Source organism: Penicillium subrubescens, assembly GCF_028828155.1.
Source record: "Penicillium subrubescens strain IBT 31985 chromosome Unknown utg000002l_segment0_segment0, whole genome shotgun sequence".
In the NCBI taxonomy this organism is placed as follows: domain Eukaryota; kingdom Fungi; phylum Ascomycota; class Eurotiomycetes; order Eurotiales; family Aspergillaceae; genus Penicillium; species Penicillium subrubescens.
Genome location: NW_026643152.1, coordinates 4,721,911 through 4,747,940, shown reverse-complemented (window position 1 = coordinate 4,747,940; position 26,030 = coordinate 4,721,911). Strand labels below are relative to the sequence as shown.

The 26,030-nt window shown below is 48.7% G+C and overlaps 13 protein-coding genes across 13 annotated transcripts; 7 read left to right on the top strand and 6 right to left on the bottom strand.

The window, feature by feature from the left end:
* Positions 1 to 416: 416 nt before the first annotated feature.
* On the bottom strand, positions 417 to 680 carry N7473_003090 (uncharacterized protein; the record flags this gene model as incomplete). The annotated part of the gene is made up of 1 exon (XM_057149030.1): positions 417 to 680. The coding sequence occupies one exon, from the start codon at positions 678 to 680 to the stop codon at positions 417 to 419; it is 264 nt and encodes an 87-aa protein (XP_057012684.1).
* Positions 681 to 824: 144 nt separating this feature from the next.
* Positions 825 to 2,085, top strand: N7473_003089 (glycoside hydrolase family 12 protein; the record flags this gene model as incomplete). Its single annotated transcript, XM_057149029.1, has 4 exons — positions 825 to 1,104; positions 1,228 to 1,283; positions 1,352 to 1,773; positions 1,842 to 2,085. 4 exons carry the CDS (start codon positions 825 to 827, stop codon positions 2,083 to 2,085), a joined length of 1,002 nt encoding a protein of 333 aa, XP_057012683.1.
* Positions 2,086 to 3,295: 1,210 nt separating this feature from the next.
* Positions 3,296 to 4,210, top strand: N7473_003088 (PhzF family phenazine biosynthesis protein; the record flags this gene model as incomplete). The annotated part of the gene is made up of 1 exon (XM_057149028.1): positions 3,296 to 4,210. The coding sequence occupies one exon, from the start codon at positions 3,296 to 3,298 to the stop codon at positions 4,208 to 4,210; it is 915 nt and encodes a 304-aa protein (XP_057012682.1).
* Positions 4,211 to 4,308: 98 nt separating this feature from the next.
* N7473_003087 (Short-chain dehydrogenase/reductase) lies at positions 4,309 to 4,960 on the bottom strand (the record flags this gene model as incomplete). The annotated part of the gene is made up of 2 exons (XM_057149027.1): positions 4,309 to 4,881; positions 4,955 to 4,960. 2 exons carry the CDS (start codon positions 4,958 to 4,960, stop codon positions 4,309 to 4,311), a joined length of 579 nt encoding a protein of 192 aa, XP_057012681.1.
* A 629-nt stretch (positions 4,961 to 5,589) lies between these two features.
* Positions 5,590 to 6,483, bottom strand: N7473_003086 (alpha/beta hydrolase; the record flags this gene model as incomplete). Its single annotated transcript, XM_057149026.1, has 1 exon — positions 5,590 to 6,483. The coding sequence occupies one exon, from the start codon at positions 6,481 to 6,483 to the stop codon at positions 5,590 to 5,592; it is 894 nt and encodes a 297-aa protein (XP_057012680.1).
* Positions 6,484 to 10,019: 3,536 nt separating this feature from the next.
* N7473_003085 (uncharacterized protein) lies at positions 10,020 to 11,643 on the top strand (the record flags this gene model as incomplete). Its single annotated transcript, XM_057149025.1, has 3 exons — positions 10,020 to 10,149; positions 10,213 to 10,926; positions 11,000 to 11,643. 3 exons carry the CDS (start codon positions 10,020 to 10,022, stop codon positions 11,641 to 11,643), a joined length of 1,488 nt encoding a protein of 495 aa, XP_057012679.1.
* A 488-nt stretch (positions 11,644 to 12,131) lies between these two features.
* N7473_003084 (PAS-associated C-terminal) lies at positions 12,132 to 14,161 on the bottom strand (the record flags this gene model as incomplete). The annotated part of the gene is made up of 5 exons (XM_057149024.1): positions 12,132 to 12,461; positions 12,517 to 12,940; positions 13,002 to 13,152; positions 13,215 to 13,891; positions 13,956 to 14,161. 5 exons carry the CDS (start codon positions 14,159 to 14,161, stop codon positions 12,132 to 12,134), a joined length of 1,788 nt encoding a protein of 595 aa, XP_057012678.1.
* A 1,149-nt stretch (positions 14,162 to 15,310) lies between these two features.
* On the bottom strand, positions 15,311 to 15,808 carry N7473_003083 (uncharacterized protein; the record flags this gene model as incomplete). The annotated part of the gene is made up of 1 exon (XM_057149023.1): positions 15,311 to 15,808. The coding sequence occupies one exon, from the start codon at positions 15,806 to 15,808 to the stop codon at positions 15,311 to 15,313; it is 498 nt and encodes a 165-aa protein (XP_057012677.1).
* Positions 15,809 to 17,986: 2,178 nt separating this feature from the next.
* On the top strand, positions 17,987 to 18,832 carry N7473_003082 (uncharacterized protein; the record flags this gene model as incomplete). Its single annotated transcript, XM_057149022.1, has 1 exon — positions 17,987 to 18,832. The coding sequence occupies one exon, from the start codon at positions 17,987 to 17,989 to the stop codon at positions 18,830 to 18,832; it is 846 nt and encodes a 281-aa protein (XP_057012676.1).
* A 768-nt stretch (positions 18,833 to 19,600) lies between these two features.
* Positions 19,601 to 20,398, top strand: N7473_003081 (oxidoreductase, short chain dehydrogenase/reductase family; the record flags this gene model as incomplete). Its single annotated transcript, XM_057149021.1, has 1 exon — positions 19,601 to 20,398. The coding sequence occupies one exon, from the start codon at positions 19,601 to 19,603 to the stop codon at positions 20,396 to 20,398; it is 798 nt and encodes a 265-aa protein (XP_057012675.1).
* Positions 20,399 to 20,718: 320 nt separating this feature from the next.
* N7473_003080 (Saf4/Yju2 family protein) lies at positions 20,719 to 21,998 on the top strand (the record flags this gene model as incomplete). Its single annotated transcript, XM_057149020.1, has 3 exons — positions 20,719 to 20,731; positions 20,789 to 20,798; positions 20,858 to 21,998. 3 exons carry the CDS (start codon positions 20,719 to 20,721, stop codon positions 21,996 to 21,998), a joined length of 1,164 nt encoding a protein of 387 aa, XP_057012674.1.
* Positions 21,999 to 22,181: 183 nt separating this feature from the next.
* N7473_003079 (serine/threonine-protein phosphatase 2A activator) lies at positions 22,182 to 23,756 on the bottom strand (the record flags this gene model as incomplete). Its single annotated transcript, XM_057149019.1, has 3 exons — positions 22,182 to 22,637; positions 22,715 to 23,066; positions 23,125 to 23,756. 3 exons carry the CDS (start codon positions 23,754 to 23,756, stop codon positions 22,182 to 22,184), a joined length of 1,440 nt encoding a protein of 479 aa, XP_057012673.1.
* Positions 23,757 to 23,972: 216 nt separating this feature from the next.
* Positions 23,973 to 25,798, top strand: N7473_003078 (uncharacterized protein; the record flags this gene model as incomplete). Its single annotated transcript, XM_057149018.1, has 2 exons — positions 23,973 to 25,629; positions 25,689 to 25,798. 2 exons carry the CDS (start codon positions 23,973 to 23,975, stop codon positions 25,796 to 25,798), a joined length of 1,767 nt encoding a protein of 588 aa, XP_057012672.1.
* Between the last annotated feature and the right edge of the window lie 232 nt (positions 25,799 to 26,030).

Sequence of the window (26,030 nt, the reverse complement as noted above, 5' to 3'; positions counted from 1 at the left end):
AGTGTTTCGTTAGGGCTTGCGACTGATGTCTCCGTAAGGCTCCATCGTCTGTTCGCACTGAAGACATTTATTATTATTCTCCCGGACATACGCCGAAGCTAACAGTGTAATCTGTAATGTAATAATGCTTCCTTTGTTTTCAAGTCGTTAGTTATGCATAGTATCAGCTTAGACTTTTACTTGGCTAATCTTTGCGCGCATCAGCACCTTGAGACCGAACGGTCAGTCGCATCTGACTGGTCACCTTCTAAACTCCAAGACTCCAAGACTCCTCCTCCCCACTACGTTAGGAGGACATTAGGGTCACACTATGCAGGGGGGCAAGATGCAGGGTGGCGTTCCACTTTGCTCATTTTGTCCACATTTGTTGTCCACTTATCAGGCACAAGCGTCTGATCCGACCGTAGTACCTGCCGCTAAACCGTGTGCGGAAGGGCCTCGGGCCACTCGATCGCTGGTTTGTAGCGCCATTGGGCCGATTGGCGTCGTTCGCGCCCGGCCTTGGACCTTTGGAGCTGGACTCGCTGGACTCGTCTGATAACCGGTCGGGTGTGTTTCTCGTCTCGGTGACTTTCAAGTGACTTTGGTGACTTTGGTGAATTGTGATTTGGCTTGCCTCCGTAGTTGAGAACTGCATCTTCACCATACCCTAGTCGGCATTCCTCCCCCATCTTCTCCATACTCTTTGTCTTTCGCTATACTTGGTTATACATTGGCATATTTCTTTATCCTCCGCTATCTCGATACTCGTTTCTGTGGGCGGCGTTCTTATCTTAAGACTATTCTTGCTCTTCTTACACTCGCTCGACAAGATTTGCAACACAATGGCGTTGCGACTACTCGTCAACACCGGTCTTTTGGCAATCCCGATCGGAGGCTCGGTCGGCACATTGCTAGGTATTGATGCACACCGATCAGCGACCGGTCAACCACCACTCTTCACCAGCGACGGCAATTCCAATACCGGTTCAGGCTCTGGCGGCGATAGCACTGGCGGCGGTTCAGGCGGCAGTGGCTCTACGACGAATAACGGCGTCACAAACACTCAGTATTGCCAGAGTTCCTATGGTATCTCACCACCATCGGACGGCCAGCTCTATACTCGTAAGTTCGCCCTGAATGTCACCTTGCAACAGTCGCATAGTCGCGCAATAGCGGGTGCAGCAGCTTGTTTTTAGGCCGGTCTATTTCTACTCTGGTCGGATTCGAAACTAACAACTCTTATAGTCAATCCCAACCAGTGGGGAGTCACAGATACAACTTCGGGAGCGCTATGCATGAATGTGAGTATCTCATGGATCTTTTTGGCTATGTACTTGAGCTCGCAACTAATGAACTGTGCTTCCCCAAGGTCACGACTTACAACAATGAAACCTACGCGACCAAACAAACTGCACCAGGCTTCTCTGTGACTTGGCAATTCGATCCCGGCCCTTCGACCCAGCCTGTGCATGCCTTCCCTAATATTATGGTGGACAATGTCCTCCCCATTGAGCTGGACAAGATGACCAAGGTGGACCTCGACCTCCACTGGACCTATGGCATAGGCAACACCGTCGCCTCATCCACCGTTGAATCCACCCTCACCGCAGACAACCTCCAAACCAACGTTGCTATCGATATGTTCTTTGACTCCGACAAAACCAATGCAGGAAACAGCACGCTCGCCAAATACGAAGTCATGGTCTGGTTTGCTGATTTCGGTTCTGCCGCTCAACCCATTGGTCTCTCCGCCGGCGCTGTGACGACAAAGACGTTAAATGGGACAACCTTGTGAGTAACAGAACTACCGCCTGGAAACGGAGATTGTGGTATCCTTGTACTAATTTCCTTGGTTGCAGTTCACTCTACACTGGAACAAACTCGGCTAAGCAGAACGTTCTGTCATGGGTTGCTACCGAAACAACCGAGGAATTCACCGGCGATATTTACCCCCTCATCACCGATCTCTACACATTGACGGGCGACATCTACCCGTCTAACTCGGACTATATGGGTATCTTCCAATTCGGTACTGAGGCGTTCTCTTCAGACAAGAACGTTACGTTCTCGGTGCCCAAACTCTCGATTGACATTCAGAAATAAGTCTTCGGGAGCCATGTACATACATTTTTCCTTCCTCCTACCTAATCATGTGCAATAGTTTACGATTTACCCAACCATGACAATCTATATATTTCAGAAGCATCTATGAATACTCTTTCACGTTCCTTAACATCGAATGCCACCCTTGAGAACTACAATCTCTTGGGCGAAATTGAAATGTCCGCGCTGCCTGCGGTGAAAAAGGGCCTCAAGCGGCGCCCTACGCACCCGAGATCCTCAGAAGACGATAAAATAAAATTCAGATCCAGTTCTGAGATCGTCAATCATAGTCTCGTATTCAATCTCCGTGAAGATCCCCTTTCTAGCCCCCACGGCCTAACGGCTCCATTTAGCGCTGACCTATGCTAAATGCATGAATACGAGGTGCGGTCTTGCCCCGCAAGGTATTGAGACTTTCAGGCCTCCCGGGCCTTATTTTGACGTACGAAATGACGAGTCATTTCAGGTGTCTTCCACCTCTGCAATGGAATGGAGTGAAGCGGCGAGCCTTGTGTTTCCAAAGTACCCCAGAGCGTGCTAAAATTCAAGTTCAGCTGGTTGCCGGTTTGTTTTGATCTGAGAGAGACCTTCTACCTCCCCGAATTAAAGAAGGGGCTTGGTGGGCGACGTGAATCGTGAACTTAGAGATCAATACTGCCTGAAAGGGGGATTTGAGGGCCCAAGGGACCGATAGACATGTTGAACATATTTATCAGCAGTGGCCATCATGAACCCGAGCAGAGCATTGCCATGAATGGTCTCGTTCGATCGGATTCTCATCAATAAACTTTTCAAGGTAAACACCTTGATTCTTTGTCCGACGATCATTGATTACAAGCCCAAGTATAGGTCAGAGGAAAGTGTAGGACAAGATTTTAGTTCAGTCAGGAGATAACGATGAATGCTGTTTATAGAAAAATCCAACCTTGAGAGTTGGGAGACAGGTCATGATGTGGATGTAATGACCAAGAGAACGAGAGCAGAGAGAATTTCAAGACAATCAGTTCACATAGCATGAACTTTTCATAGTCTGAGATGAGGTGATTTGGATGTTGCGAGAAAGACTTCACTATTTTAAAGCTTGACCTCGACGCCAAGACCTCCTGACTCACATCATTCCCCGCAGTTAACTACTAACTACCTCAATCGCATCTCAATCCTAACATCTCACCCTTGAGTCACAATATATAGAGAAAATACAGCATCTCTAATGAAGCCTCCCAATGCCTACAATCTATCAGTATTCCCATACTCTCTCGATGCCGAAGATGGGGGCAATCCAACCACCATCTTCCTCCACGCCGACGAGATGAGCTCAGAGCAGATGCAATCCCTTACCAAAGAGAGCGGCCATGAGTGTGGGTTCGTTCTATCTCGAAATACTGGCGATAAACCTCAATCCGACTTCTCAATGAGATATTGGGTGCCGAACCACGAAATGGAAATGTGCGGCCATGCAACAGTCGGCGCTGTCTGGATTATGAACAAGCTCGGGCTACTACCGCCGACAGAAAGTGTCTCTATCTCGACCAAGTCCGGGATAGTCGAAGCGCGAGTCGATCGTGAAGAGCTTGGACCACGAATTTTTGTGTCTCAGCCCGCTGGCTCTGTGGAAGATATTGCCCATGCGCATGCACTCGAAATTATGTCCTGTTTGGATATCACTTTGGATGACCTTGCGCCAGGCTTCAAGATCCGGAATGCTTGCACTTCTCGAACAAAAACATTGATTCCTTTGAAAGGTCGAGATGTTCTCAACAAGCTGAGCCCTGATTCTCAGTCAGTTGGTGAGATATGTGAGAAGATTAACTCTACGGGTTTCTATCCTTATGCCGTTACCAATGCGGACGACCAAATCGTTGAGGCACGGCAATTCCCTAAATCTGCCGGTTACGCCGAGGATCCGGCGACTGGTGTGGCAGCAGCGGCATTATCTTTTGGCCTCCTAGAACATGGAATTCTGTCAGTTGATACAAGCAAGTCTCTTTTTGTGAGACAGGGATGGAGGATGGGAAAGCCATCTGAGATTCAGGTTCAGTTCAGACTGCAGGAGGACAAAATTGAGGGATGCTGGATTTCTGGGCAAGTCAGACAAATTGTTGCCAATGATAAGGACACAGAATAACGATTGCCTACATGTATGCATCGAGAATCACGGACCACAGATCTATAACACAAATGTTGATTGATTTTGAACAGATTATAAGCTTTAGCCGAAGCCTTTCATTTAGGAACGATAGGTAACACAGGTGTCGACTGCACTCTTTGATGTCTGGCTTTCAAGAATGATAATGTGATGAGAAAAGGGTATTTAAACCACGGAAGAATCAGAGAGTCATAATCCCGAACCAGTTTGCCCATGTCAAAGTCACTTTTCCCTTCAATCACTCCACAGATGGTCTTTCCAGCGACTCTTCCAGCGACGGAGGGATTCTGCGCCCCCGGCTTTTTCCGTCCCTCTTCGTCATGACCCACATTGGTGGCCATGAACCGGGGTGCAACAGCCCACACTTTGATCCCATCGGACTTGAGCTCCCACCTCCACTGTAGCATCAACATGTTCAGGGTACACTTGGTTGATCGATAGACCGTGAATCCCTCGAGGTTGCGTGGATCAGAAAGATCCTGAGTGATTGTCAGTGAATACAGGCCGCTTGTGATGAATATCACCCTTCCATCATGGGATTTGCGAATCAGGGAAAGAAAAGTTGAGGTCATTATGTGAGCACCGACAACGTTCACGTTCCAAGCTCGATTCCATGCTTGCCGCGCTGACATGCGGCCATCAGAGATAGGCTATCGAATATGACTCCTGTTCAAGATCCTATCAGAAGGGAGGAAATATGTTTGGAGGGCCTTTTCCACATACCTGCATTGTTCACTAAAATGTCAAGTTTGGAATATTTGCTTGAGACATGCCGAAACAACTGGGAAATGAACTCGTCATCCTCGACATCTACCTCTGCAGCTTCAAGGACACTGTTAGATTGGGATTATTATCTTAGTGTCTCTATAGCTGTTTCTGCAAGGTGTAGCTCGATGCTCGCGATGATGATACGATAGCTGTGTTCAGACCGAAGCAGAGCCTTCGCTGTCTCTAATCTAATACTACTGTTGGCGCCGGTGATTAACACAATCTTTGCGTCTTCTATTTCATTATTGCTGGTAAATTTTGTTTAGCTTATTATCAAGAAACGTTATGCTAGATGTTTAGCTCGTTATTTCTTTATGGTAGTAAATTTTCTGGTGAGGTGGCCAGCAACACGGCGCTACCCCGAACGGTCGCCTGTTTCAAGAACCTTGATGGCAAGTTCGGATCTCAACGTTTGAGCAAAAGTCTATATTCAAACTCATTTAATCCAGACCGAGGAGCGTTGGAATAAGCCAAGAGGGTGGTCTGACTCTGGCAGGTCCACAACTCAAATCGATTCGGGCCGTATCGGGGTCCTATGCACATGTACACATTGAAAGTGCTGCGCTGGACTGCAACACCTCCTAGAATGTCTACGAGAACCACTCCTTGGCACGCACGGCCGCAATATTGGTGTCCGCACGATCCGAGTACAAACTCATATGACTGACGCCGGACAGAATCTCGAGCTGCTTTGCTTGAGACCTAATCTGGTTGAATGCTTGCACTTCCAAGTCCCATGCCGTGATATAATCGCCTTCCGCGACAATCATCATAACATTAGTGTTGATCACGCGTGAAAGGAAAGGCGAAACCGAATAGTTCAATAGCAACTCAGCCGATTCCATGGTGCTCCAGTGCTCATGTAACGGGGCTTCGCTCTCTTTGTCTTGCATGAAGACTTCATTGACTCGAGGGAAGGGCCACACCGAGAGCTCCTCATACCTTGTCTGAGAGGCCATGGTGATCTTGCCTTCCTTGCCAGCCACACGACCTCTTCGATCTTGCAGAATTCCCGCTTGAAGATCCGCGAAACACCGTTCATCATGTGCACGACGCAAGTTGTTGAAGCCATCAACGACAGGGACGATGCTGACGACAGACTTGATGCGTGGGTCGATAGCCGCCAGGATTAGCACAAGGCCGCCGCTGTAGGAAATTCCAAGGCAACCCAGTCGCAAAGGGTCCACATCGTCTCGACTTTCGATGTATGTCAAGGCGTTGCGATAGTCAGAGATTTGCTGCCAGGGATCAAGATGCTGGCGGCGTGCGCCTGAACTCTCTCCAAATCCGGCGTAATCAAAAGCGAGTACTTGAACTGCACCATCATTGACGATTCTCGCAATGTGTGGAAGGATAATTTCTTTTGTATAGCACCACCCACCCGCGCAGACCACCGTGGGCAGCTTTCCCTGGGCATTATCAGGACGGAAGAGGACACCAGCAAGGGTTTCTCCATTGCTCTCAAACTTGACATGGAGCTCCATCGTGAGATTATTTTGTTGCGATAGCGAAAAGCGATAGTCAAAGCTTAAGAGTTGAATGCTAGTCGTTCTGCACCGTCATATTGACCACGGTCAGGCTTTTAAATGTATCTTCAGTTAGTATGAATCGATCCTCTTATCCCCGCTTCTCCGCATTTTTATAGCATGGATTTCCCACGGCTGTCACAGCCCCGAGGACTCGAAATTGAGCGCCGAATCACCAGGCCCGCGTGCAAGTAGGCCATTGCTAAGAAAGTCGCCGATTCGGTTCAGTGCATCAGTTCTAGCGATGAAGCACGTAAAGCTTGTGATTTCCAAATTTGAGGAGGATGATTAGCTAAATATAATCTTGAAATGATTAGTAAATAATCCAGCAGCTCCGATTGAGAGAGTCCTTTGATACGCTATCATGGTATATAAAAATTATATATTCGGCCCGACTCTTCTCTTCATGGATAGTCTTGTTCAAATGCATACTAATTGGTGTTTCCCCCATTAGTTATCCAGTTACCACTATTAGTCACGTGCTTGACGCACTGTTCATTATGCAACTTACTCTCAGCGACTTACTGCCAGTTGAAATCGAAGTACAGAATCCCATAATACGTTTATATGGCGAACCACACTGGATTCTGTTGTTCCTACCTCGTCCAGCGAGCTTCGAAATTGCCAGTGGGAAGGAAACAATGAGCCTTTCCGCACAAGCTGATCGATTTTCCGTTCTTGAGACCTACTTTGCCCGATTTGGCCCTCCGGTTGAATTACTTCTATAAAGAAACCCACCTTTGTTTTATTTCCTTGGTTGAGATCACCTGCACAAAAATTATGGTCAGGCACCGCTAAAACTGGCGTTAGCTATAGGGAGTATGAGGACACAGACAGCATCTCGTAACTGTGGTTGACATGGCTACTATTCTTCGGCCAATAGCACAGCTACCAGCGGCAACAACTAGACGAGAGACAGCTATCTAGCTACAACCCACGGTCGGCAGCCCGCGGGAAACTCTGGCGATGAAAACAGGATAATTAGTCGCCAGATTTACGCTCGCGAATAAATTTAGCGAAAATTATTCTTCCCAAATTGAGATTACTAATAAAATTCGCAATACCCCAATTTATACGGACGATGGGAACCGGTAAGGACACCATATTTATTTAGTAACCACAACACAACTGATTCACTGACAACATAGCTAACTAATAAGTTGTGGCGTAGTTACTCAAAAACTGTGATGTCCTTATCAATTCCCAAACGGAGGGGAGAGGTTCGTGATGGTGGATTGGGTCGTTAACCGCAGAACTAACCGGATCTACAGTAGCAAGACTCAGGTCCCTATACATAATAAAGCACTAAATATCGACCACAAATCATTATACAGACCCCACTAGATAAGGGGCACTGCTAAAAATTTCATATCACATAATGTACTGAGCTTTTCCAGCTACAGTTGAATACGGAAACCGGGAAGTTCTATCCGCATTCCTCACCCTTTACGAAGGTGCCATCGAGACTGCCCCTAGGTAGGGCAGGAAGGCGTGACTGTGAAAAAGTACTACAGGTCCACACCAGCTTGCGTAGCTGATCGCTCTTCCGTAATATTGGTAGATCAAACGCCCTATACACGTGAGATCGCCAGTGGCCATATTCCAGCAGTAGGGACTTCGGATGAGGGATCCGACTAATTAGCTCAGATGTCAAGTGGCCTGTGAGGATCGATAAATTTGAAGCTTGCCCTATTGATCTGAACTTAGTACGACTGCGCCCTATGATGGAATGTTGAAAGCGCAAGATTTCAAGTCAAGTTCCCCCGTGAGGATAAAACGTATGTGTTAGTGAGCTCAATTATTATTTTGGAGCACGATAAAGGGTATTAATACAACATTCGTCCGATTTCGACCTCACATGCCCTATGCCCTCAGAAGTAGGGGGCACTCGGCCAAGCAAATCTGGCCGGTATCTTCAATATCCAAGATCGACAGTACAATTATTATACACTTGGTACTCTTTGGCCTCATCCAAGTTTAAAGACTGCAATGCGAGAGCTACTTGCTTTCAAACTTGGGTCATGCAAATAAGCGGATGGGCTGTGTTTCGAAGCGAGGAAAAGGGGTCAAATGGAACCATTTGAGCGCTTGGAATTACTTTTAACTTCGAGAAATGGGGTGACTCAAGATCTTGCATAGTGCATAGAACAAGCATATTGAGAAGGACGCGGCTTGAGGGGCAAATTCGAGGCAAAAATATACATCAATATCAACTGACTACAGCGGAGTAGGTCTAGAGCACTTGATGAAATTTCAGGTGACCCTAGGCATGAGCGACGATAATAGACAGAAGAGATCAGTATGAAGGCAACGTGGGTCCAGTAATGTGCTTCGGATATTTGGAAGCCTTGCAGCGCAAGCTGTTCAGCATCGCCTCGATCCGATAGGCAATCTGGCACTGTGGACACAAAACATATATTTGCGGCTGAACGGCGGAACGGCATAACGGAAACATAGCATCCACTATTGCATTAAAATCAATCCACTGCCTTCTACGAGATGGATTGAGCCATCTGCTTTATCAAAGATCACAGCCAGGTCTCATTAAAGCAAACTTGAATTCTCAAAAGCAAGCGTATCACCTCTATAACACCATTTCTGGTGAGATCGAGAAAATTGTGATGACCTCGTTTCAGGTTATTTCAGCTTCAAAAGAACAATCATTATCCCATCTGGCATATGAAAGACTTTAATTGCTTCCAAATTATATGCGTTGCACTTTATCCAACTATCGAAGGGCACGAAAAGTGAGCTACTTTATTACTGGCGACCTTGTTACCGGTATGGCGGGTGCGGCGGTTACAACCACCCTCAACTAACAGTCAAATTTTAGAAATAAGCGATATGCGCAGAAGAATGCGGAACATTATCCACGCTTTGAACTACTAAGCTAAAAGTAGAGATAGGGGAGCTTCTGGTGGAAGCTATGGGGAAAACTGGATCTGACGAAGTACAAGAGTGCGGAACTTCAAGAAAGCTGGCAAATCAAGCACAATCTAAAGAGCATCCTGGCGATGATCAGTGCCTTGACTATGCTCTCTACCGTACCGGACCTCACTTCAAGAAATAAAAAGGTCCGATCTTTGGCAAAGGACTATGCATTGCGTCACCAAGTTCAACGTGGGTGCATCTGCTCCCCCTCTGTGAGCTAGGAAAATTGATCAGCACCAACCCCCCGGGGGCTATCCATTCAGAATTAGAGCTGAGAGGTAGCTTTTTCCTTGCATATGAAAACTTAAACTATTTAGTACAGTGGTCTTCCGGTGCACTCTCACGAAATGATTCGCTCATGGGCAATTCTCCCTACATTCCAACCCACTAAAAAGGCCGGCGTGACCCTAGTCGGCAGGTATCGGCGGAAGTAAAGTCATAAGGAATGTTAGAAGCCAACAATTATCCGAAGATAATGTCCGCATAGCTTTCGAGATCAAATAGAGCTTGGTTGACACCTGCAGCTTCCCTAAATTTTTAGCAGCTAGCTATTCGACCACATCATGTCACCAACTTCTACTGTTGACCATGGGTTGCGACGACTGAATTTGGGTATATTTTTGATGCTATCTGCATCTGCTACGTCAGGATACAATGCCAGCCAGATCAATAGCTTGCTTGTGCTCCCAGAGTGTGAGTTAGCTTCCATCTTCCAAGGGATCCAGATATGGGTGCATTCTAACACATGAGAAACAGTCACCGAGTTTCTAAGCGGCCTCGACTCCAATTCAACTGGTCTCATTATTGCTTCCGTTTCTCTTGGGTCCTTCCTTTCCTTTGTACCAGCTTCCTATGTCGCCGATAAACTGGGCCGCCGAAGATGCGTTAGTATTGGAGCAACACTTTGTATACTGGCATCCATAGTGCAAGTTGCAGTAAAGCATCATTGGGTATTCTTCGGTGCTCGAATTGTGACAGGCGCAGGCGTTGGGTTTTCCCAAACTGCAGCACCATTATTAATCGCCGAAACAGCACACCCCAGTCAGCGGCCAACGCTTACTGGTCTCTACAACGCAGTTTGGTTTTGTGGGTCCATCACTGCGGCTGCCATCGCTTTCTCTACTTTGGCCATCGACAACAGCTGGTCCTGGAGAGTACCGTGTCTACTGCAAATACTATACCCGACTATGCAACTCGTGGCACTCACAATTATTCCCGAGAGCCCAAGGTGGCTTGTTTCGAAAAACAGGCAAGGAGAAGCACTTGCTATGCTCACACGGTACCATGCAAATGGAGACATGCACGACAAGCTGGTTCAGGATGAATACGATCAGATCTGTGCCAGTATTCATGCCGAAGCCGATCAAAAGTCTGCCTCGAGATGGAGTGCCTTCTTCAAATCAAAGGGCGACATGCACCGACTTACCATTTGCATTCTCTTGGGATTCATGCAGGAGTGGACTGGCAATGGTATGACTTTTTTTTCCTCCACTAGTTCCATCTGGGATGATCACCCGTCTCTAACCTTATTTTCTACGGCTAGGTGTCACTTCCTACTATCTACCACCTATTCTGGCCTCCGTCGGTATAACTAATGCAACACACCAAGCTGCCGTCAATATTAGCCTCCAATTCTGGAACTTGATGTTTGCTGTTACGGGAGCTAGCACCTCAGATAAATACGGACGACGAGTTCTTTGGCTATGCGCGACAACGCTCATGCTCATCTTTCTAACGACATCAACAGTCATGGCTGGTCTGTTCGCCGAGATGAACATTCTAGAGGCAGGCATTGCAGTCGTTCCCATGCTGTTCCTGTTCTGTGCGGCCTACGATTTCGCCTACATGCCGCTCTTCATCGCATATCCGGCGGAAATTTTGCCTTACCAGCTTCGTGCAAAAGGCCTTGCCGTCACACTTACAACAGACTCACTGGCTTGCTTCTTCAATCAGTATGTGAACCCGGTGGCATTCTCAGTGCTTCGATGGAGATACTTTAGTATCTACGTAGGCTGTTTGGTCATCGTGCTTGGCCTGGTCTACTTCTTCTTCCCTGAGACACAGGGAAGATCTTTGGAAGAAGTGGCACGAATCTTTGAGAGCCCCAAGGTTAAAGATCACGAGGCACTTATGAGCGACTCCGATGGTTCCAAGCAGTCGTCTTTCGTGATCAAGTACGAAGCATAGAGCATCATCCTGTTTATACCTGACTCGGATCTAAAGCGTGATTGTTTTCGCCTATCCAGCATCAGCGTCTGCTTCATTTTCTTTCATTCATATTTACACTTGCTGCTTTTTCTTAATCCCTTTCTACATTTTGCTCCAATCTCAATATACGCGCGTTGTTCTCTTGCTTCTTTTGAAAGACCATATGTACCTGTCGATGTATTGACCTCACCTTTCGTCATGTTTACCGTTCGCATCACCTAATTGTTTTTAGAGAATATTATTTGCCATGACGTGCTGTTCCATTCAGAATGCGCTGCTCAAGAATCGATTTTAGGCTTCCAGAGCCCGATCAATGAACACTTAGTGTACCCGAAAGTTCCGACATCCATCCTATCTTCAGTGGCTCGTGGAATATGGTCATTTCTCGCGTTGCCAATATAAGAAGAAAGTGTCCCTAATGCTATATATACAAGAAGTAAAAAATAATAAAACAAGCCCGACACTCTTTAAGCACTCGGCCAATTGCCTTTCCATCGGACAAGGTCCTCCTCTTGGTCATCGATCACCACCACCATCCAAACACCGACCTCACGATTATTGGCCAGCAAGGGCGTGCAATGAATCCAACGATGGCGACCCCGATCCTTAAAGCGATTCACCCACTTGATTCGCGCCGTGACACTTCGGCCAGCCATCATGGCCCGTAGGATACTCTCACGCTTTTCGTTTGAGTCACCAATGCGCGATAAGAATGAAGATTGCAGTATGCCCGGAATCTGCAGCGAGGGTGATGTGAAGAGGATTCGGAGCGATGGGTAAGGGCGAACGAGAAGGTACTATCGAACAAATGAATTAGACATGAGTCGGGCATGCGTCAATGAGAAAACATACATGTTTGTAAACACCTGCCAAAGACCCGCCAGGGGTAGGGCCAGGTGACTGGACTCCATTTAATCGGAGTTCACCCTCGTGCTCGGGGCTTTGTAGCCACAGGCGACTGTTTGTCGAGTTCAATTTGTCCACAACTGGATGAAACAAGTTGCCGCCATAATCATACACGTTTTGCAACTCGCGAGTACTAAACAGCTCCCCTAGTTCTTGAAATTCGGTCTTTTTGGGCAGAGGTTTCTGAACGGATTCGTTATCAGGAGCCTCTGCCTCTGCGGTAAGGTTCTGTAAAGACTCCATCTCCGCTCCTTCCAATGCCAAGCCAGATACATCAATCTGGGCACCGATGAAGTATCGGATCTTGCCTTGACTGTCGCAAAGTGGGGCACATTGAAGAAGGTTCATGAAGGGCGAGCCATCACGGCGACTATTCATTCTTGGTCAGCTTTTCAAGTATTTTCCCAGTCGAGCTTCCCGCGTGACCTTACTAGTTGAGGAATATCTCTGAGTGGTGCCGACCCTCTGCAATGCTCTCTCGAATGCGTCGTACACTGTTTGGGTTGGTCTTGGGACCTTGCAAAAAGCGACAGTTTCGTCCAAGCACGTAGTCCATGCCGTACTGTGTAGCGCGGTGAAATTCTAGAAATGGATCGTGAGCTTCAGTGATGCGGCTATCTACTGCGAGGGGTACAATTACTCACCCCCAGACGCAAAGATGATAGGATTATCCGGTCGAGAGGGATCTGTCAAGCAAAATACCTCTGCCAGCGCATCGGCTGTGCCTTGGAACTTGTCCGGGAGCGTTCCTCGTATGCGCTCCTCCACAACTTTGCCAGTGATTTTGATGCAATTTGATGTGATAAATGCAGGCAACTCCTCCGCTGTGAGAGCATCCAGTGCGTGCTGCACGCGAGCTTCAAGCGCGGAATTTGTGGTGGGTCCTACAGGTTCCTTGGCCGTCTCGATGCCGGCAATTGGTACATCTACCGCAAGCCGCACTAATGCATTGGCGTACTGAATTGCTTTTAGTGCCTTGCAGGCATTCAAATAGTATGCCAGGGTCGGCAGTGATCTCGGCCGCTCAGCGACCAGGAATTCGCGGAATTGGGCCAAGTAGCGCGGATTGCTGAGGATCGCCAACATATGCTCAGAGGAGAACATCGTGTCGGCCTGGCGTTCGAGAGTGTGGAGTGGGGCCACATCCCCCTCGTACGGAGCAACGAGGTCGTATGAGCCTTCATTCTCCTCCTCATTCACGGGATTCAATTGTTCAGAGCCGTCGTACGGGTTCGTGGCTTGGAGGAGAGGGAGTTCGTTGACATAAAAGTTGCGGCGTAGCGCCTTGTTGGAGAGCTTGGTACACAGCTCGCTGCGAGGACTGCGAATCTTAGCGACCGGCTTTTGTTGTCTTTAATGATTGTACAATCAGTCTTCTTGCTTACTGCTCGTCACTATTGATGTTGAGCTGTCGAACGTGGTCGATAATACTCTGGTCTACGCCATGCAGCTCGTTGTCGAGGTCTTGACTGAGGCCCTTTGAATGCATCTCGGCATCCAGTGCCGCCTCGTCAAGGACAATAGTTGGCGAGTAAGACCTCGTCGATCCAGTCTTGTGAGGACGGTCATCGGGGGTGTCTGGGATGTCCATTTTTCACGATTGTGTGACTATCGCTTTGGTGTGAATTGACCTACACCTGTGCCGCGGGGCAGAACGCCATAAAGAGAGCAAAACGATCGATGTCGCTGATCACTCAGCATGGCTCCATTACGCAGGCCAGCGCGGCTTGTCGAACACTATCCACGGTCGTTCAGAGGGGGTAGGCGAATGAACTGTTTTTGACATTGTTCAACGAGGATGAGATCTGCTCTCTTGCAATCTTGATGGTTGGGTCGATCGCGCGATCGATCGCCGATCGCCAGGTCCACGAGCGACCGCTACTTGAAATCAGACTTTCGAACAAACGATGATGCAATCTGTCAAGGCACCGCGCCTCGGTGGATCGATCTTTGGTAAGTTTTGAAGGGTACCGCTGTGGGGATGCCACTTGAGGCAGGGCCTAATGTCACCGGTAACCAGGCACGATCGCCATTTTTACCATGGAGTTGGGAGAAAGGAAAAAGAAAATTGTCCGCTAGTGGAGATATTCAATCTCCTCGCGCACAACACTATTGATCTGACCCGCGTGTCATAATTTAGTTCCGAATCTATATTACTTAGGTAGAAGGGCTTGAAAGGCTTGATCGAAGGAGGGATGCTCCCCTTACTCTGGCCGATCGTGCCTCTAGCTCAATTTGAACTTTTGAAGGTCTCTTCAGAGAATATATCCATAGCAGGGATCCCGTACAGCAGAAGAAGGGGTGCAGGTCAGCCGTGTCACGAATAATATTCCAGGATTTCGCTGTCTATTGTAATACGATAGGTAGCAAACACTTCAAGGTCTTCAGTGAAAATTAAAATGGAGTTCAGAAGGACATCGTTCACAAGTGTTCAACCCTCTCGCTATTCCGGCTATTTGATGACAACCACATCTCGAGGTAGTAAGTTACGTGATCTAATCTTCCCCCCAACTGCGCCTTGAGAAAAAGCAATCCCTAGATAATTTCGCTATTAAATCAGGACGAATTATCTGGCTCGGAGCTAAGAAAGAATTGAGTATTTTCTCACGGCTAAAGCGGTTCTCCAAAGGCCAAAAAGTCGGTTCACAAAATGCAACGCTCAGCTGATATGCATGGGTATCGATAATCAGCATAACGAGATAACAAACAAGCCAGTAAATCACATCATAATATTGCCCTTCTAAGCTCCCAACATCCCTGCAGCCATTGATGTATTACTGTTCGGATAGTAGACGCCAACAGTGCTCTTCAGGAAGCAATTACCATCCTGTCCACCATTGTATGCCGCTGTCAGGTTGGCAGTATAAATGATACCCTTGCATGTAGAATCATTGGAATCATCCTTGTTCCAATCGACACAATCTGCAATGCAAGATTGCAGCGTATAACGAGTGCTGCGAGTAAGATCTTTAACTGTTCCATTGCCAGATGAAGCCGGCTCTCCTCTTGGCCAGTCAACAGCGCAGAGTAGAGTGAAGATTGAGCCATCAGAGCCAGTGACCGTTGTCAAGTTCTTGCCGGGGCAAGGATTTGCGGCTATGCCTGTCGTGCCAGAGGTGATAGGAGCGGAACTAGTTGTGGATGCAGTGTGGGTCGTCGTAGATTTGGAACTTGTTGACGTTGATATCGTCGAGGATGTAGACGATGTGGAAGATGAGGAGCTAAAAGATGAGTGCATAATATTAGCAGTAGTCCAATATTTGCTAGTTTGAGCATGACGACTTGCCTTATTGTTTGTGAAGGCTCTGAAGTATGGCGGTTTGCGAGTGAACCTCCCACTCCTCCACCAACAGCGGCCCCAATGACCACCAATAATGCGATAGCAAGTAGTATCCAGAAGGCCGTCCGCTTCAATCCACATATCGTTTGATTATTTTTCAGTTCATCCCCTGCCGAACCATCTGACCTGTGTGGACCAGAAAGATAAATCGGATCCGAGTTATGACTGACTTCTTTTTCAGAATCGGGCACAACTTCAATGCCGGGATCATCTCTTCCAGCTCTCTGTTGTGGATGTACCACTTGAATTCCGTCCATATCCTGCTGCAAGAACGGCTGATGAAGTGTAACGAGTCAATGGGGCAGAAATTGGGGGCCGAGGTGCAATGTAGCACAGCCTGTAAGCGGAAAAATGTTGCGAATACTGCAGCTATCAGAAATCGCTTGGGAGGAGTACGCGTTCAATCTTTGGAATGAACCACGAAAAGGGCGTCAAGTGAAATGTAAAACCATCAATGGTCTCAAGTTAAAATTATTATAGGGGGTAGGTCAACTAATTGTTGCCGAGATGATGTTTATCAGTCGGGATTCGCCTGGTAAGAAGTGCCAGCTGGTTGGGGGCCAGATGTTGATCATTGTCAGATTTGCTTCTAAGCCGCTCATGATACTGTTGTGATTGGTTGCACGTTAATGGTTAGGCTTGTCAAGGGGTCCGCGAGTTGGTGTTAGTGCGCCGCTTAGGACTCAATCTCAATCCGCTAAGCCGCTTCCAGTGTAATCTAAAAAAAAATAGGCTAGGACCGGGGTTACAGAACCTGGCCTCATCATGCACATGGGGACCCCAACTGGTCAGATACAATTTCCCGAGCGCGAAAACCTTGGCATGGCGTTGAGAGTGAGATTGCAATGGCATCAAACTGTAGAGTCAAGATACTCTCGTTCTAGGACCGACAAACGTCCGCTTGACTTGGAAGTGCTGACGGTGTCCGAAAGAAGAGGTTCATGATGAACTCCGTCATTTTGCTATCTCTTACGTTGGCATGGTTTCCATTTCTCGCCGTAGACATAACAGAACAAAAAGCCACAGCGACATCTGAAGAATGCAGAGTCAGTCCCGAATGCTTTGAAATGAATCTGTTCATAGATCAACTCACCGCATATGATTACAACTAGTCGCTAGATTGCCACACTGGGCACATTGTTGCCTGTTTTTCCTCGGTGCCGATCCTGGAAGCTCGGCGGTCTCGTCCGCGTGGTTGCCTTAACGTGTTTTTCGCTTGCATTGGGTGCAGTTCTCTTGACCACACTCTCCGCACTTGGTGATATCTTTCTGGAATTTCTCTCAAAATATGTTTTGTGCATGAATTGTGGGTACAGTCCTCGAGCTCAGCAAGGCTTTGATGCGTTGGGTTTTCGCCATATATATTCGTGGCTGCCAAAAGCGGTATTCCAGTGCTGTGATCTATCGGCAAATACTGTGATATGTCGTCTGAGTTGCTTGCATAATGTCTTTGTAGGCATTCATCTCAGTAATCAACACACTGAGGAATTTCCCCTAGCAAGTGCAAGATAGCTTGTATAGAGAGAAGACAGCTAAGTAGTAGTAATAGAAGAGATATCAGCTGATCCAGTAGTACCTGATGCATACCATCAAGTTATGACCTGATGGTTTCCGCCAATTCGGGGTATCGTTCTCAGTCAGGTGAATAAAGATGTGTGAAATTCTAAGTGAACAATATGATTTGTTCGGGAGCCAAGGGACCTGCAGCTCAAAATAATGTACTAGATTGATATGTCTTTCCTTGTGGCCAATCCCATGCTTCTGTCTGACACTCAAAGGAAGATGTCTTTTTCCGTATTTTGCCTAGCTTTCAACATCGTGAAGCCATGCTAGGTGAATGGAGCTACTTTGGGCGTTAGCCCTACATCTTGCATCCTTGACCTCGTATTCCTCATCCTACTCTTCATACTAAGAAATCTTGGCGACTTGGCGACGACCCGTGCCGACTATTAGCGCCCGTAGTATGGAGCTGAAGCGAGGAGGACCGTCCGCTCCAGTCTAGTTAATAATACTGACGTCCAGGCCCTCAGACTTAAGCAGGTCAAGTTGGTTTTGAATAAAACTTGTCTTGTCAGGATGCATATTATACCTCTTTGTCTTTTATCCTTTGGGCTGGCGCAGTCATCTGCAGCATGGCAGCTCACATACTATGCTACCGAGACAGTCTTACCTCTAGCATGGGGAGGCAAAACAACAACCATCACTCCAGTTGTGACGACGGCCCCTCTTACAGTCTCGCCAGTATCCACATCGACTGCCTACTCTACCGATTATGCGCAAGGAAATAAACTAGACCATGGCAAAATCAACGTCACGACGGAATATCTCATTTTGCCAAACGTTACAGGCCTGCCCGTTAGCGCCTTCTATCTCTTCGCGCCGCCATCGGAATCTACAACTGCTAGTCCAACCATCACCACTCGTTATTATGTCCCAGTCACACTCAGCAATCCCGCATCATGCACCAAGACAACATTTACCTATACTGATTCTATCGATGTCGTGCTTCCCAATAGTCTGACTGCACAGGCGACTGATTCAAGTCTCGCGGCGTATGTCACCACCTACGTCTCAACAATCAGTACCAATCTCGGTGGTCAAGCCGTGACCACTTCACGCTGCGACGTGTACCTGAATAGCAAAGCTGTTCCCGAAGCAACTATATTGATTAACGGGTTAATCACCGAGTGTGTCGATCCAAGACGGTCTACGTGCAGTGCAGGAGATAATCAGAAGGCTACGGGTTCGGGAGGATGCAACGGGGTATATCCGCCAACAGGGGCTTCAAACCCTACATCAACATCTACGGCTGGAACAACCAAACAGCCCACCAAGATAGGCGGAGCTTCCGTTGCGAGGCAATCAATTGGGTTGCTAGGTCTATGGAGCTTGGTCATGGTTGTCTGGATTGGATTGATCTAAAGTCTTCTTGTTGTCATTCTTGTTTTTGAATGTACAATTCAATGCGTATACTATACAGATTATTCCCGGGGCTTTATTTTCCGTTATGCAATGTGGATCAGACCGTTCATTCTGGCGTAATGCTGCATAAATGTGTATACTACTCATAGGCTACCCTCGGTACTCTATTCTCCGTTATGCAATGCTCATCAGATGATGAAAATGTGCGTCAAAATGGGGTGTTTAGGCCTAGCGTTAATCAATTCTGTCAATAATGGGGCATCTTCAAAGAAAGCCCAGCCTTCCATGATAACACCTTACATCACCAAGACTGCGGGGTGCTTCAATACTATCTAGGCATGTTGGGATGCTAAGGTAAATCAATAGTAACTTTCATAGACTGTGATGTGATACGAGCCGAAGTTAGCATTGGGAGAATGTTGGTCCGACGGAGCAACGGACGAAAAAAGTGGAGTTACCTCTCGCTGCAACAGCATTAACCAGACATTAGATATCTTGGGTCCGACGAGGCTGTAGATTATTAATTCAACCGTTCAGAAAGCTTTATTGTGGATTCAAGCGTCCAGTAGATGGCCTAATCCAATGTCATGATTCGCCCGGAGTTAATATTCTTGCATCTCGACTTTATCTCCGGTTGAAGTAGAACACCGCGTAAAAACTCATATTATAAATGGGCCTTGATTCGAATTAGAAAAACTACAACCATCTGAAAATTTACCAATCTCTTCTTCTGAAGTCATTGGTATAGTCCCAAACCCAAACAGCGCAATGGCACCAAAGTATACCAACAAGCTCGCCAACCAACGTGTTTTGATTCTGGGGGCCACCTCTGGAATTGGCTTTGCCGTTGCCGAGGCAGCCTTTGAGCATGGTGCCAACTTAGTGATTTCGAGTTCCAACGAGGACAAGCTCGACAAGACAGTTTCCCGGCTCAAGGAAGCCTACCCGGCTGAATTTGAGAAGCAGACCATCACCACCCACGTCTGCGACCTCTCGGATGCTGCCAACCTGGACACCAACCTCGAACAGCTCTTTGAGGCTGCTACAGACGGCGGTAGTATCAAGCTGAATCACATCGCTACGACTGCAGGCGATGCTCTCAATCTCCCTAAGCTCGCCGAGCTCACGCCTGAAGCTATCTACAGCGGCATGACCGTCCGCTACATCGCACCGGCGATGATGGCCAAGTTCATTCCTAAGTACGTTGAGAGCTCACCATCCAGCTCTTTCACTGTTACTGGCGGCATGCGAGGCGAGAAACCGGCCCCGGGCTGGACCATGGCTACAGCTATCTGTAGCGCAATCACCGGCCTTGCTCGTGGTCTTGCATTGGACCTGAAGCCCATTCGGGTGAATGTGGTGCACCCAGGTGCCGTCAAGACGGAATTATTCAGCATGTTTCCTGAAGAACAGCTCGAGGGAATGTTGAAGATATTCCGGGATAGTTCGACGACTGGGACTGTTGGAAAGCCGGAGGATTTGGCGGAGAGTTATATCTACCTCATGAAGGACGAGTTTGTGACTGGATCTGTTATTGAGTCGAATGGTGGCGCTTTGTTGAAGTAACGGTTGTCTTTGTTGGATTCGAATCACCATTGCTGTCTCCATCAGATGCAAAGTAGTTTAACAGCTTTACAATCTCCAGAGTGCATATCTTCTGGTAACTGGTGGTCCGTGCACCAAGAGTATGAGTAGGCCTAGCGTTAAGCCCGTTAAGTCCGGCGCCATCCGGCAGTCGAATAATTCACCGCCTTGGAAGCTTTGGCTTCACATCTCGGCCGTTGTTGGAACATCTAATCTTGTCAACAGCTTCAACAATCCCCCCTGATACGACTTCAGGCAGAGTGTACAGGAAGACTTGGGCCTGAGGGCCAACACCTATCAATATGCAAGGGTTCAGTAAGTCGTCGTTGCCCCGCGATTTCTCTGAGAGTAAGTGCTGACATGGTTCGCCAGATATGGGACGGTTCGTTGCAGAATCCCACGGAATTCCAGAATCATGATCACGACTAACACAATCTCCAGATATGTCCCTCCGGACCAAGAGGGTGTCACCTCTGCAAACAAGCTCGCCGGCAAACACCCCCTCGGCGCGCGCGCCCGCCACCTCCACACGACAGGTGCCCTCATCGTCCGGTTTGAGATGCCCTTCGCCATATGGTGCACTAACTGCAAACCAAACGAGACCATAATCGGACAGGGCGTTCGCTTCAACGCTGAGAAAAAGAAAATCGGCAATTACTACTCGACCCCCATCTACAGCTTTCGGATGAAACACACCACATGTGAAGGCTGGATTGAGATTCACACCGACCCGAAAAATACCGCCTATGTGGTCGTCGAAGGTGCACGCAAACGCGATACCGGGGAAGACAAAGAGCTGCAGCCCGGGGAGATTCTCATTCGCGGCCACACGCAGGATCCCGCCGAGAAAGACCCGTTTGCTAAGCTCGAGGGCAAATTGGAGGACAAGCAGCGCGCTCAGACCGAATCGAGTCGCATTCTGGAGTTGCAGAAGCGGCAGGATCGGGATTGGGAGGATCCCTACGAGAATTCCAAGCGATTGCGCCGCACCTTTCGCGGAGAGCGGAAGGGACTGGAGAAACTGGAGGCCAATCGCGAGGCTTTGCAGGAGAAAATGAGTCTGGGCATTGATCTGGTCGATGAGACGGAGGAGGATCGTCAGCGAGCAGGCATGGTGGATTTTGGTGATGATCAGTCTACCGCCGCAAAGGAGGCTGCCCGCGCAACTCGAGTCCGACCAATGTTTGAGACTGTGGACCCAAAACGCTCTCGGAGCAGTGAGAACCGCGGCAAGGAGCGTCCGATGTCCCGGAGAGCCCGTGAAGCTGAGATGATCGAGCAGCGCAAGGCGAATTTCCGAAATGAGCTGCGGCAAAACACACGCGCTGCAAAGGATCCTTTCCTCAAGGATCTGGGAGATGGACCAGACATCTGGAAGCCTGCTGTCAAGGGGAAGAAGCTTTCTACGAAGCTGGTACCTCGGACCGCTTCGAAGAATGTGATGAACACTCAGGTCAAGGACTCGACCGACACAGAGGGCAGCCCGGTCTCGCCCCCAGCGACCACTGACAGCGACGTTGCGCCTGCACAGGTTGTACCGGCTGCACGAGCATTGGTGGATTATGATTCTGACACGGAGTAACGGAGTAACGGCTGGGGTCTTTGCGCATTGTGATTGGTTTTACTTTGATACCCCGGGAAGGCGTTCGGATCTGTTTGAGTCTCAGGAAGACATGCAACGCCGCATGTTCATCGCAAATGCCATTTTAGTGAACCACATCTGATCTAAATTGGGTATCATTTCCTATCTAATGTAACTTCAATTTCATTTCGCCCAAGGGGCTTTCGTAGGCCCTTCACCTCCTGGTGGTGGCGGTGGAGGCTGCGCGCTCGCCCACGGAGCTCTAGTAGGAGCCATTGGCCCTGGCGGTAGACGTGAAGTATCAGGGAGTGCTGGAGGTGCATCCGTTGGCTCACTTGATCTTCCAGTCGCCCATGGTGCTGCCGTTGCTCCCATAGGCGGAGGCGCGCGAGTGCTGGATCCCCCTGTAGCCCAGGGAGCTTTGGTCCCGGCATCTGCACTGGGTCGAGCTGTGGAGGTTGATGGTGGACCTGCATCTGGTACGACAGGTCGTCCCTGAGGGCCAGATGTCGTATGAACAGTTGTTGGAGGCATGACAGCATTAGGGTCACGGTCGAAGCTGAAGAGGGATCCGAATGGGAAATGCTGGACCACAGGGAACTTTGATAAAACCTCTGCGTTGTACATTTTGACCATTCCCTGGAGGCATTGTCAGAAACCTCCTCGATATTATAGAGCAAAAGAGGGGACAGAAATATGAAAATAGGAGAACTTACTTTGTTGATCTTGCCCCAACCAGCTCGAATTCCAGAGATGTCATACAACATCGGGCTGTGCTCCCAGAATGGACCCCTCTTCACATCGTAGATGAACCCAATTGCCGAGAAATAGAGGTTTAATCTCCTTTCACGTTCCACAATGACCGGCTTCATAATTCCGCTTGGGTCAGGTGCATCTGGTAGCGAGCCTTCCTCTGGCGTGAGATTGGTGGCATCGATGGCTGGGGACAATTGTGCCGAGCCAAATACATATGGGATAAAGGAGTGGTCGTCGAGACCCCAGACACCGTGGGAGCCCGCTGGCTCAAGAGTATATGTCTTGATAATTAATCTGACAAGCTCCAAATACCTAAATTATTTGTTAGAAGATGCGAGGATCTCGGGCGTCTTCTGCATTAGATACTCACGGCTCAATTACTCCGAGAACAAGAGCTCTCTCCTCTACTCCGAACTCAGACTGTGGAAACCCGTTGAGTTTCCAGATCGCACCCAGGAAAGCCAGGAAGCTCAATTCATGGCCTGTTCCATAGTCTAGCCTTTGTCCGCTGCCCCAGCTACCAAGGAAGTATGCCTTGAGCTCTGCTTCTGCGGTGACTCCCTGGCCGGTAGGCGAACGCCTATCCAAAAGCTCTGCCGGCAAGCATTCTCTCAGCAAATCAGATGCCCGGCTAGCCAATACCTCGTGCCATCTTCTAAAGCTGATATTTCCAAATCTCCGGGGTCCAGTGTCTGGCGGAACCTCTTGTACGATGTCCTCAAGCTTCGACAGCAGTCGTTGTAACTGGCGGATGGGCGCGGAGAATTGTACGGCGTCTGAGCCCAGGGGCCAAGTTTGAATAGTTCCATCGGGAAGTTTTGCAGGAAACATTGCTCGGTTTAGCTGCAGAATGAAAGTCATAATTCCTGAGTAAGCTTTCGAGGTGAGAAAGGCAGATACATCTTGCGACTCATGGATCTTCTTCGCAGGCTCGACAAAAGTGTGTGGCTCTGAAGGGTCCAGCACCGCCAGGACACGGATCGCCCTGCCATCGGGATTCATCTTGGCTGATTGGAAGTGTGAAGTTTAGGAAAAATGAATGCGGGGAGCAGCAGGCGAGTGGAGGGGAAAGAACTTGGTCCTAAGGCGGGATGACGCCGCGTGCAGGAGGCAGATCTCCACTCGAGCTTTCTCTTCAGGCGCACTCCAACACCACCACCACCATTATCTGACACCCTTCCCCGCGGCCCCCTGACAGGCGCCTTGCTTCTTGCAGGGATGGCGCCCCTCAGGAAGCGGAAGCTACGCAACTCCACCGTTGACTCTGTGAATATCTTCAATGCGATCAGTGGCTTGAGCGGCTCGCCATCAAGACGAAATACCATACACGGCGCGTCAACTCCACCTCCGGCACCCCGAGACGCGAGACCAGACCTCTTCGAGATCCCCGTGACACCGCCCAATAAACGCAAAATCACACCACCTCGGAGTGAACCTCTAATGAGACAATTACGAAGCCGTGAAGTTGACCTTTCGCCGCTCAAAGCTGCTTCTACGCTTGAAGACGAGCCTCCCGCGTCGCCTTCCGAACGCGACGAAGCGGGTGATACCTCAGAACCCCGGGATGATTCCAATAGAGAACAATATTCTGAACAGGATGAAAATCTGAGGGCGGAAGATGGAAGCGAGGAGGAGGCGAGCCAGTATGAAGAGGTTCACGAGGGAGATGGTCTCGAAGAAGAGGACCCTCTGCCTAATCGCGTGAATCTTTGGCCGGAAGATTCGGACGATGTCCCTGATGAATCCAACGACGATAGCTCTACCAGTTCTGATGAGGATCGACCAACCTCATATCAAAAAGTACCCAAATCCGACGATATTCAGGTTTTGATCGATAATCGGAGGGGCGTTAAACAGAGAAATGGAGACACACCTGATAGTGGCCTATTCGTGTCGTCTGCGTCTGAAATTGAGGAGAGTGACCCAGAAGAGGAAGCGTATGTGTGGGAAGAATCGGACGGTGAGCGGCAAAGGGCTCAGCAACTTGAAGCTGCCGACGTTGCCGACGCTGTACCAGCCGATGCCACCGATGAGCCTCTGAATGAACTATTCGTTGAGCAGCGCGTGGAAGACGAGCCTGCTGTCGATGAATCATCACATCCAGAGCGCGCTCGCAAAAATGAACTGCAAGACCTGAGCCGATGGCTTGCGCAGGAGATTGAGTCATCCCCCCAGGGTGCACTATGGGAAATTCTTCGTGCTAGCAAGCGAGAGTTGCGACAATTTGCAATCAAGCCCATCCCAGAGTACCTCAAAGGAGCCAACTCCGAGGTCACGGAAATGCGACAGCTTTACTACGACATTATCAACAGCTCTACCTTGACCTCAGAAGCAAGGACGGAGCTGAGGAATCTCAGAGAGGCCGTCCGTACCGAAGCCACGCGAATCTTCGAGTACGCAGCTGAGGAGGCTCCGGAAGAGACTAGTGAAGGTGCCGAGATGCTCAATCAGTTCGAGGCACACGTGGTGGGCCCTATGATCACTCTTGTTACCTTTGGCTACAGAGCCCATAAGATGTTGGGTTTACCAGCATATGACCAGTTTGAGGGAATACTGGAGCTTCTGCTGTGGATTTGCACGCAGATCTCTAACTATAGGCAGACTTCCTACTTGAGGGGAACCAAGGCGAAATCAAAGGCTCTTATTCTCCCCTTGAAGCGCATCATCAAGTCTCTGGGTATGGGCGACTTAAGTGCAAGTAGGACTTCCAGCTCTCGTCCATCACTAGCCACCCAGGGTGGTATGTCTTATACACAAGATGATACTATCTCCACACAATGGACTCAAGTGCCCGATTATGATATACCCCCGTCACAACGCCCATGGACTTTGGATGAAGAGGATGCCCTCCGCAATGGGGTACGACGATTCTCCGGTCAGTCGTCTCCTCCCTCTAATCCCAGTCTTAGCATAGTCGAACTAACCCCAAAGCAGCATATGGCAATCCGATTCCGTTGGTTATGAGTCACTATGGACATCGTTTACGACGGCGAACCTGCCGGGATCTTAAAGCTAAATTGGACGAGCTGGGCCCGTTTGATTAGGTAGATCGATCTATGGGCGTTGGTATTTGGATATTGGACATCGCCATTTTTTTCTGGCGATCATTTTGTATCATTTTGCATAGTTATACCCTCTAGCGATCCTATCAACTTGAAAATTCGTTTCATGATCACCTACTATGCTTAGTAGCTTCCACTGTTCCGTTTACCACGCTGTTCGGTTCGGCCGGTTCGGGTTCGGGCGTGACTGGAGTGAACCGTGGATTCGATTGTT